This window comes from Pelmatolapia mariae, linkage group LG4, assembly GCF_036321145.2.
Source record: "Pelmatolapia mariae isolate MD_Pm_ZW linkage group LG4, Pm_UMD_F_2, whole genome shotgun sequence".
Classification (NCBI taxonomy): Eukaryota; Metazoa; Chordata; class Actinopteri; order Cichliformes; family Cichlidae; genus Pelmatolapia; species Pelmatolapia mariae.
This window is the reverse complement of record NC_086230.1, coordinates 14,452,530-14,463,868: the sequence shown is the minus strand read 5'-3', so window position 1 is coordinate 14,463,868 and position 11,339 is coordinate 14,452,530. Positions and strand designations below refer to the sequence as shown.

General features: G+C 41.7%; 2 protein-coding genes across 2 annotated transcripts; both read right to left on the bottom strand.

Annotated features, from left to right (window-relative positions):
* Window positions 1-877: 877 nt before the first annotated feature.
* mrps34 (mitochondrial ribosomal protein S34) lies at window positions 878-2,372 on the bottom strand. Its single transcript, XM_063471567.1, has 4 exons — window positions 2,283-2,372; window positions 1,682-2,049; window positions 1,549-1,591; window positions 878-1,354 (listed from the first exon to the last, which is right to left on the bottom strand). Exons 2-4 carry the CDS (start codon window positions 1,997-1,999, stop codon window positions 1,056-1,058), a joined length of 660 nt encoding a protein of 219 aa, XP_063327637.1. The 5' UTR covers window positions 2,000-2,049; window positions 2,283-2,372; the 3' UTR covers window positions 878-1,055.
* Window positions 2,373-3,692: 1,320 nt separating this feature from the next.
* Window positions 3,693-11,287, bottom strand: spsb3a (splA/ryanodine receptor domain and SOCS box containing 3a). Its single transcript, XM_063471566.1, has 7 exons — window positions 11,113-11,287; window positions 10,160-10,369; window positions 8,429-8,612; window positions 8,158-8,345; window positions 7,955-8,057; window positions 7,739-7,864; window positions 3,693-7,166 (listed from the first exon to the last, which is right to left on the bottom strand). The coding sequence occupies exons 2-7, from the start codon at window positions 10,283-10,285 to the stop codon at window positions 6,775-6,777; spliced, it is 1,119 nt and encodes a 372-aa protein (XP_063327636.1). The 5' UTR covers window positions 10,286-10,369; window positions 11,113-11,287; the 3' UTR covers window positions 3,693-6,774.
* Between the last annotated feature and the right edge of the window lie 52 nt (window positions 11,288-11,339).

Below are 11,339 nucleotides of genomic sequence, written 5' to 3'. Positions count from 1 at the left end.
AAGCATCCAAAATAAGACTGTGATGTTTAGAAAATCTGTGTTTGAAAAAACTTGTATAGTTTAACATTATTTGGGAGCTACTTTTTTCCTTCTTTTTGTAAATGAAATTTAATAGGGGGACTAATATTTCTGTCCTCATTTGTATATAAAATGTAATTAAACAGAACACATTGATGGAGTTGCCCATGGTGAGGCAGCAGGCTGAGGTGGGGGTCTTAGCTTGCTGCCTGATTGAAAGGCTTCACCTATTTACCCAATAATGGGGAGAAACACAGACTGTATATGGAAGATGGACACCACCTTAACGTCACCTGTTTTTTAAAGCTGTGCTTTTTTACGGCTCTGTCTTGGTGTTTTGAAAACAAGTGTGATGACAGATGGGTAGCTTATGGAAAAATTGTTTTGTACAATTGTGATTCAAATTTTCAGATTATCTTGAAATTTTAAATTAGGTATCTCAACATTTCAACTTTGTTTGTTGAAATTGTTTTTGTAACTAGAGGAGTGTGCTGCCAGCTGGCCATTATACTCATGTAAGACAGTGATGTGACTTTTCACACCCAGGAGCTGTACTGACCCCAATCTCCACCTTGGTCCCCAGCAATAGATATGCACATTTTTAAGCAGATCAGATGAATAGTTGTTGAGATAGTTGATGAACAGATGCTTTCATTTATTATTTATATGTCTGAATCTGACATATACTGATAAGGCTGCTTGGCCTCTGATAAGGCCAAGCAGCCTTATCAGAGTATAAAAGTTCTCAGATCTTAACCAGAATATATCCAAGTCAAAGTTACAAGTTTGCTGTGGACTGTACTGTGATGCAGCTGTAATTACCTGCACATAAAAACAACAGAAATAACTTAAAAGGGGCTACACTTCATCTCAAATTTAATATTCAGCATACAACAATAACACACACATACAAGGGCCTGCATCAGACCCACAGAGAAGTATTCTGAGTGGAAGATTCAGCCAGATATTGAGAAGTATTTGTCAACAATGATCTAGTCCAAAAATATCCAAGATTCGTGAACATTCAAGTGAAACCATTACACCGCGGTCCCCTCTTTCCTCTGTCGCTCTTGTTCCTGCGTCTGGAAATAGTCTTTGTTAAGTAGAACATCCCTCTTTAAAGGCAGGACGGGCTCCTCTGCCGCTCTGCTGCCTCCTGCTTTCTTCTGTTGCGCCAGCAGCATTGCGCGGAGCAGGGGGGGGTAGGCGACGTATCGGACGGGCGGCTCGGGCAGAGGCTCAAAGTCCTTAAACTGCTGCTCCATGTGTTTGGGAATCAGGCGCCAGTCATGGTACATCACCTTGTCCATCTCTTTGACCTCGCTCTCCTTTTTCCCTGCAAACGATAGTTTGTTTGGAGAATATTTACCAAATCACACATTTCAGGCAACACAGATATTCATAAAATACTGATTAAAAATGGCTGTTACAGTAAAAACAAATAAGACAACACAGGCTACAATGACCATAAACAGTGCTATTATTATTATTATTATTATCATCATCATCAATAGATAAAACTAATCTTACCTTTATAAGTAAGGATGCCCCACGCTTTGCCGTGATCCATGTTCTACAAAACACAAGGAATAGTTTCCATTCCTTTAGTAACAGGAATCTCACTTTTATCTAACATAACAGTGCGCAGGCTCCATGCTCTCACCTCGGATGTGTAGTCCACCTTGACCTTGGTGATCTGCCAGTAGCTGGGCTCGGAGTGGTCCTCCAGCCAGGATTTGCGGGTGAAGAGTCGGCCCACTCCGAACAGCCTCATCCCGGCCAGCAGGGAGAAGAGGCGGCTCTCCCTGCGGACATCCTGCCATGCTAACACCGGCAGCATCTTCCCCGTGAAGGGCCGCTTCATTGTCTCGTAATCCAAGGCGTACTTCTGGGACTCCCGGGGCCGGGACTTGAGCTCTCTGTACGCCCGGATCTTCCGAGCCATCTCCGCGATGAGGCGAAGTCTCTTCTTCTTCACCATAACTGCGGTGTCTCCCTCACAGCTCCGATAGACACGGGTCAGCAATTATCCTGAAAAAAAAGAAAGAAAATAAGAAATCATGTCATAGCTGATCTTGAATTATGTCTTTGACCTGTTAGAGAAACTAAATAAAACTGCAATCAAATGGAGAGCATCCGGTTAGCCGGTGTTCCCGGCTCCGTGCTAAACAACACCAGTTATAAGTCGTTCCAAGCATTTGTTACCCATAGCAGTGAGCTACTATCGAAAGTGTTTAAAATCATTAAATGTCTACATTAAATACCTGAAAACTCCCCAGAAGAGAACTGCCGCTACTTGACCTCCGCAAGCAAGGTGCAGAGCTTCCGACGCTCTCTTGGTCCGGACATAAAATGGTCCGTGGGAACAGCCAGCGTGATTTTGTTCCGTGTAAGGAGAAGTTCCGTCTTCATAAAAAATAATTTTTAAAAAATTAAGAAATGAAAAATTATCATTTCATAAGAGAGCTTAGATTAGCCAGTAAAACGTATGCCAGACAATCACAAACGAACACAGTAAATACAAAGTATTTTAAATACAAAACCACCAATTAATGTGTTTTTAAGATGCAGTGGGTTTCGTCTCAGTTTCCAAACAAATCCGTTTCATTTAAGTAACTTTATGTATTAATTTATTTGTTATAATCATCGATATTCCTTCCTTCTTATCTCAATAATTCACCGTTTATTCACCCTCTATGGAGGACCCCAAGAGCCACTAGCCCGTCTGTCTTAGTTAGTCCTATTTTGCTTGCTGTATGTCCTTTTCCTTAAACCAAATGCAAAGGAAACTTACAGGCAGTTGAAATGAATGACAGGTGAAAACATTTTTTGTGAGTCATTTTCAAAATTAAACCCCCCAAAAGAAAAGAAACTTATTTTCAACTATATGTAATATTAATTGTTAAGCTTTCTGTAATATACATTTAATAATCAATATTCTTTCTTTCTGGATTGATGTGTTGATAATTACAAACAGAAGAAAATTTAATTTATATTTTATTAAGAATTTTGTCTGACTGCCTGTGAAGTCAGACATCTATGAAAACCTGGACTGTTACACACTCAACAGCCACTTTGTTAGGTACACCTGTTAAACCTGTCCAACAATATCTAGTCAGCCAAACACATGGCAGCAACCCAAATGCATTTAGGCATGTAGACAGAGTCAAGAAGACCTGCTCAAGTTTAAAGTGAGCATCAAGAAAGGTGATTTAAGTGACTTTGAACTTTGGTTCTCAGTGTCAGAGGGGCAGCTTTGAGCATTTCAGAAAATGCTCATCTGCTGAGATTTCTCCAGTCACCACAGAGCACCTTTAGGATGTTAAATGTTGAATCTACGCCACAATGAACTAAGTAGTTCTAAAGGGCAAAGGGGGGCCCAACTCAGGACCACTAAGGTGTACCTAACAAAGTGTCTCTGAGTGCAGATTAACACCAGACAGTAAACAAAGGATTTATCTTCATTACTAAAGCACCTAAAGTGCACACAGGAGGACGGGGAAGATGAGTGTGCTGTGAGAAATGAGACACAAACAGCAATGAGTCACTGTCAGCTGCAGAAACATTCACAACAAAAACCCGACCTCTTTAACAAGCACCCAATTAACCAGCAAAAAACGAATTTGCTGCTACTAAATGAACAAATGGAGCCCATGCTGCATATTTAGCATTCATTTTATTTTCAGCTGAAAATCATGCTGATACAGAGAAAGGCAAGTGAAGGCCCTCACATACAGTATTAATAATATGACACAGTATAGAAGAAACACTTAGAATTTACAGTAAAACAGTAAGAAAAAAGTGCTTTGATGCATCGATGTGAAGACAAATTAATCTGCTGGACCACAATTAACTTCCCGGTGGTTACATTACTCTATATGGAGGACGAGGCGGCTGAAAGATTTTACTCAACTAGATGATCTGTGGCTCGTGAGTGATGAGCATGGTCCTCTGGTACTATCCCTGCTGCTCCATAATGACTCCCTAACCTCACCCCCTGCCTCAGAGAATGCTTGTGTTGCATAGTACCTTAGGTATGTACTGAAACCAAGAACTTTGAGGACATCAGAAACGGGTGTCTGACCTCTGGGCAAAACACTAATGTTTCATTATTATGGTTTGCGACTACAGAGAATCTATTTACATATCTGACCCACATGTCTCACCGTACCCCAGGCCGTCATTCATGAACACTCAAATACTCAAATACCCATCAGGTACTCTCAGCTTCTCTGTACTGAAAAACATTTATATACAAAAAGTATTTGTATATATTAGGGCAAGCTGCAAAACATGGCTGCAGCATGCATGTTTACACTTTTATGGTACGTCCCAGCCATCAACAGTATAAAAGATGGACTAAGTGTCTCAGGTCTGAAAACAGAAGCCACCAGGGGGCGATACCTGTGGTTCCTAAAAGACTTCTGGTCCCATAGTAATCTCTGGGGAAATGCCCCCCCTGCTGGGAGATCTGTAAACACTTTGCTGCAATAGAGTTAATGTTCTAAAGAGCATTAAATCTATTTTGTAAATTTGACTCCTTCCACAGTGCTTAGCAAATTTCTCAGATCACCTCCCAGTGAAAGGTTAACGCCACAGCTGCCCTAAATTATCAGTACTCAGAATTACCAAAATCCTAATGATTTGATTTTTTTTATAATATTTACTGTTTTATTTTTTAAAAATCAGAAAAAAAATAGCAAAGCACATTATAAATTTTTAACAATATGCCAAATTATAGTTATTTAAGCTTTAGTGGTTGAATATTATGGTTGACTTTATTATGACTGGTGGTCTGGTAAATCTGTTAAGCACTGCATGTGTAAGAAAGGTGGATTATCCGGGACATGCTCACTGGTAGCCAATGAGCATGCGGTTTTATAGTCAACTCCGCCTCCTTCTCATTGCACTGGATACCAAAATGCCAAGACGGCAACAGCAGAAATTCTTGGTGACGCTATGTCCATCTTTTTTTACCATTTATGGTCCCAGGAGATTATTGAAACATAACATTTTCTAAAAGGTATAATGTCCCAATAATCGATGAATCAATCAAAACATGGCTACAGTCAGGTTTTTGGGCAGTGATGCAGTTTAGGTGATGTTGCCTCCGTCCACCACCTGAGTGGAAAATAAGATGTACGCGAGGACATCTCAGGCCCATCCGTGTTACTTTTAAATGGTAAATGGCCTGTATTTGTATAGCGCTTTACTAGTCCCTAAGGACCCCAAAGCGCTTTACACATTCAGTCATCCACACACACATTCACCCATTGGTGATGGCAAGCTACATTGTAGCCACAGCTGCCCTGGGGCAGACTGATAGAGGCGAGGCTGCCGGACACTGGCGCCACCGGGCCCTCTGACCACCACCAGTAGGCAACGGGTGAAGTGTTTTGCCCAAGGACACAACGACCGAGACTGTCGGAGCTCGAACCAGCAACCTTCCAATTACAAGACGAACTGCCAACTCTTGAGCCACAATCGCCATTGAGAATGAGAGAAAAAAAGGATATTAAGTCTCTTGACAGGTCTACACTTCAGTCACAGCTTGACTGCTTCACTTCAGATCGACTGTGGTGGTGAACAGAGGCAAAACAATCCTTTTCACAGACTCCTCGACCTGACTGTGCATGGTCTCAGTCTCAATGGTCATTGTAGCAGTAGTAGCACTGAGTCTGTCACAATGATGACACCTTTAGCCATATAAACCCATATTTGGACAAGGTGAACCGTATTCATATTAACACATAGTGTGGGAGCGGATTACACAGCAGGAGGATGGATATCTTTCTGTACACAATTTCATATTTACTATTTTCTGCTCATCCACTGCACTAGAGTGGATTTACAACACAGAGCTTAAACTTAATTCGGGGCCAGAAAAGCTGTTTTGACAAAGACTTAAAAAAAAAGAAGAGCTGAATAAACAGAGACATACCAAAATAATAGCTTGATGATGAATCTAGAAAGAAAGAAACTGACTTTTAAAACATAAAAAAGTAACAGCAATGAAAATGTTAAAATATCAGCATTAAAAGGCTACACTAAATAATGCACACAGCTTTTTAGAAGGAATAAAAGCTGGAAGCTATATGGATGATGTCTCCATGAATGTAACATATAACAGATATTTTTCAAGAAATGACGATTATCTGATGTGTCGTGAGAGGTGCATGCCTTGCTCAAATGTTATCGCTTTTTTTTAAGGCTAAAAGCTGCAAAGTGCACTCAGGTTCATTTACCGTTAACTTTTAGCATTTAAGGAGCGAACAGTAGTTACAAAATATAGAATATCAGCTGATTCTGAGCAACATAGGAGAAACTTGCAGATGCCATTGAAACAAGTAACAAAGTCCTCTGTTAACTCACTGACAACATTTAAAGTGAGAAAAACAGACATTAAATGCAGGATACAGGATGAAAATACAGAAAACTTCTATACAGTGTCTGTTTTTTTTAACCCTCCCCATTTTGATGACCACCACATCCACCCATAACAAAATAACATGGTATATTTTCACCTTTTACTGAAGCTGGCTTTGATACTCGACATGTGATGAGCATGAAGAATGGCATGAGAGAAGATCACAGTTTTCCACCGACGTTTAGTTCCCTCCGCTCGACCGCCCTCGTTACTTTCTCCAGACGACACTAATAAAGAAAGCTTGAGGCAATTCAGTAACCCTACATCAGATGCCAAAGGACACTAATGTCTGCCAGTGTTTAAGGGGAGGTAGGATGCGAGTCGCCCAGTCATGTCCAGCGGCATCTCTTCCTCTGACAGGCCTCCGGATCGGACGAACAACCCTCTGAGTCGCTCTCAGAGGAGGACGGTCCTGCCAAGGCGGGGACAGGCAAACGTGAGGACTGCTCAGCCCCATCTGGGGTTTCTTCCATTGTGCCGCAGTTAAGACTGAGCACCCAACCCAGTTTGTTGTGGAGCAAATGACGCAGGCCAGGTGGTAGGGGCAACACATCTAGGATGTCTATACAGTCTGGCACCAGCTGGCGAAGACGAGCACAGCACAGGTACAGCAGGGAGGTGGGTGCAGAGCAGGATCTGATGACCTTCATGCTGCTCTTCGCCGCTGTGGAGCACGCCATTGGATAAAACCTCTTATTCTGCAGCTCTGTAGCAGCAACTCCTGGATCAAGACAGGCGAGAAACCTGTATTATTGAGTTTCAGGAGCACACTGCGGTTCACATTCTTGTAAGATATTACAAGGTCTCCACTAAACAGCATCTGTTTCTTATGATTATAAAAACTCCTTCGCCTTTGCATATAGTTGACCTATTAGGCCTGAGTCACACAGGTTTACAAGCTGGTCCACAACACACTGGGAACCTGCAGTTAAAATGGAAAAAGGCTTATGAACTTATAGTGGTTGCTGGAGGTTGCCACCAGTTGCTAGGTGAAACTGGCTGCAAAGATTGGTCACCAAAAACATCCTTATAATTGCTTTGGTTTCTAGCATTTTCAACTTTTCACACTTTCACTACCTCTTGGAGAGTAGTTGGTGAGTTTTTGCAGATAAATCTGCATCGTCTGTGCAAACTACAGGCAAAGGAAGCAATCTGCTATCAAATAAAGCAATTGCAAGGATGTTTGTGGTTCCAAGCTGGTTGCTGCTCATTTTGTAGACCTGTGTGACCAGGGACACATCAGAAATAAATTAGTATTTATGTAATCTAATCAGTAGAAATTTTTCCACAAACCTATGCACTTTCGATTTTTGAAGAATGTAAGTGTGCCGTGCCACGTGTCCAGATGAACTCCAATGATGGAACCTTGACCAAAACGTGAGGAGAAGTTCATTTTGTCTCCTTTATGATGCAACAAGCCTGGAAAATGAACAAAACCAATGATGTCTAAAATATAAAAACCCTTTAGAGCAACTAACATTACATCAGGGGCACTTGTGTTTAAGTTACCAGTGTAAGAAAGCCCCCAGCTGTCTGCATCTTTTCCCAGCAGGCTGCAGAAGGTATGTCTGTATTTGTCCAGATTGACATCAGATGTACCGATACCAACCATCTGCGCAGAAATAAATAAACATTTAGGCACAAATAAACATTTCTTCTGCTTCTAGGACAATTTTTGGTGACTGTAAAAAAAATAAGAAGTCGAGCTTTACCATGTCTGTTCCGTACACTGGGGATGTCATCTTAATTTCCCAGAAGTGCTGCCCGTCTGCAAGCTCCTTGGAGCCACGGATTGCAGCTGTACCACAGCTGTATTCAGAGTGGAAGTTCACTTTGCGATTTTCGCAGCTCAGTAATGTTGCCGTTGATCGGCTGTTGGCATCCCAAACCCAATCAAAATCTGAAACACAACGAGTCATTTAGTAAATATTAATGAGCATAACAAAAGATGATGTACTGTGTCCTGCCCCAGCTGTCATGTACCTTGGTCATCCTCTCCACAGTGGCAGTCTTTAACCTGGAGAAAGCCTCGCAGACGAGGGTTGTAGCTGGTCTCTGCCTGGGAATCACAACCACAGTAGGACTCTCCGGTGACGGGTACTGCGCTGGGGACCGGTGGGACCATCACTGCTGAAAAGTCTCCCTCAGAGTCTGAATCACTTGCGTACTTTGGAGCAACAATGAAGAAATAAAAAGAGCAAAATGAACTGTCTGCAGTGTTATTTATGCACAGACTTCGCTGTCAGCCTACGAAAAAATGCTAAATGGGGATGCTGCATTGGAGGAGGCAAACAATGCTTTCCATCAATATCCTTTCAGCATAGAAACAACTGACCCTCAAGCTTTAAGCATCACACAATGACATTAACAAATGCACACAGCTCATAACGCCCAAATCTAAGTTAGATGCTTTCTGTCTGGTGGGGATCCACATCTTCCTTATTTATCTCAAGTAGGGGTGGGCGGTATAAACGGTATACGGTAGAAACGATATAAATTTGGCCAACGGTAGAGATTTTGACTATACTGCTCTACTGCAATAGCGCATGTTGATGGTGTCATCAAGCTGCGCCTGTTTTGGTCGAAAGCATTGCAGCGGCTGCAAACAACATCATCTGCAAATTATGCCGGGCGACAGTAATAGCAAAGAGACAAAGCACTTTTGGAATATGGGGAAAGCCAAAAACTGCGCTTCCTCCACTTCCGTACCATTGATTCATTAATGCTGAATTCTCTCGCAGCTGCTCTATTCTCATGTTGTTGCAGTATATTAATGACTAACCTCGTATTGTGGATGGATTATCTCAGTTGTTCTCCTAACTGAAGTTTGGTCCGTTTATAGTATCCTGCCATGCGATTGCATTTGTCCCTAACCACCAGAAACCCTCATGTTAACTTTTATCGAGTGGAAAAAAGTTCGTCCTTCAGCTTCACTGTGCTAATGTTATGCTAACGTAGCTGTTTTGCTAGCAATCACGTAGCATATCATTATATACCAGCTAGCTCAACTTCAGTAACCCTACAAACGTCACTGCTGTTTAGTTTTCTGTCTTCATTCATGTTGGAAGTGATAGCAGAGCTGTACATTTTCATTTTTTCAGAAATCTCTCAGTCAGAACATGCTATATCATGTTTAGGTGGAAACTAGCGAGCTAACTTCCTGCTAACTTCTAACTCAGTTGAATTTAATAAATTCTGTTTTCATGGATGCCTGGATGTTAAACGTAATTGTTACACCCGGTAAAGCAGCAACGCTGATCATTTTATTAAAGATTTATTAAAGATTATTAAAGAATTTAGACAGTTTTTAACTCTCAGTGATGTCGCAGTGTTCGTTTGACTTTGGGACCTGAAGGGGACGGAGTTTTGGACCCAGATTACTCCGCAAGGCTCCTGACTACGGTAGCCATAATGCTCGGCAATCCATCAAGCCCTGCGGCTTCATAGCTTACCAAAGTCGTACTAAAACATTTTTGACAGATTTCTGCGCGCCGTGTACCACATAAAATCGGTTCGAGGTCAGTAAGTGCAACCAGAATTCATACATAAGGCACACTGTCGATTTTTGAGAAAATTAAAGGATTTTAAGTGTGCCTTATAGTGTGTAAAATACGTTATACAGAAGAAAAGAATATATTACGATATATATCGTTACCGCACATGCTTTAAATTATACTGTAATATGGATTTTAGGCCATATCGCCCAGCCCTAACCTCAAGACGATCATAGTTCCATTCTTCACTCTCAGAAGCCAACACAAGGGCCCGAGCATCAGCATCCCTCCGTATGCCTCCCCACACATATCTCCATGCACGACTGTTCCTGCTTCTCCTGGACATGGCAGCAGAGTCTCACTGTAGGAAGAACCTGCCAGTCTGCTGAGGTTTAGTCCAGATGTTGGAAGAACGGCATCAGTCCACCTGCTGAAAGACAACAATGCAATATGATTATCTTGAAAAAAACAAAACAAAAAAAAACTCACATTAACTGAGCTGCTTTTAGTACTGAACGACAGAGGCGTGCATCTATCTGCAGACCCCGTGTGACGTATAATGTGTATTATTCATATATCCTGGCTTGTCTATATGGCAACATTTCCTACACCACGCATTTGTAGTGCATTATTTTAAATTAATCCTGCAACCCCACCTCGAATCTCATGTTTAATCTATGTTATTTAAGACATTTCACAAAGCATTTTCAGAATAGCATTAGCCGTATCCCACTGAAACATCCCCTCTGTATCGGCTAACGCTTACACACATCACCATATCAGCATAGCATAGGCTAACTTTGTCCACAAATCAATTATATCACAAGTAAAAATTATTACCCCCTTGTTTATGTAGGAGAATATTTTTCACAAATAGCATTTTTTTTAACTAACCAACACAAACAGCTAAAGCTAGCTACCTGGCTAGCCAGCAGAGCCGCGCATGTATGAACATGTTAGCTGGTAATAACAAGGTCAGAAGCACTTTACTGGTTATTATTGATACGTATTTACATTGCAACACGGGAAATACATCTAAGGCACATAAGGTCGCAATTTATCTGATGACATGCATCAAGAAATCGGTCAAACCTGTTTAGGCTAGCTAGTTAGCTTTCGTTAGCTACCCGCTGCTACCATTGCTGAAAAATAAAAGCGAGACGTTCTTATTACCTGATTGTTGGTCACATTCAGTTTCTACATAAAAACCGCTAAACCCGCAAAGACGTCGTCCCTTGAGTGTCTCGTATTACAAGGTAGTTCAGACAAGACAGCGCGCCGGGCTTCTGTTTTCCATGACCTACTTTTCATGAGTGCGACCGTAAACAATAACAGGCAGGCTGAGGAGGAGCTGCGGCGCAGGAAGTTTTCTGCACACATCACAGACTCCTGTCATCATC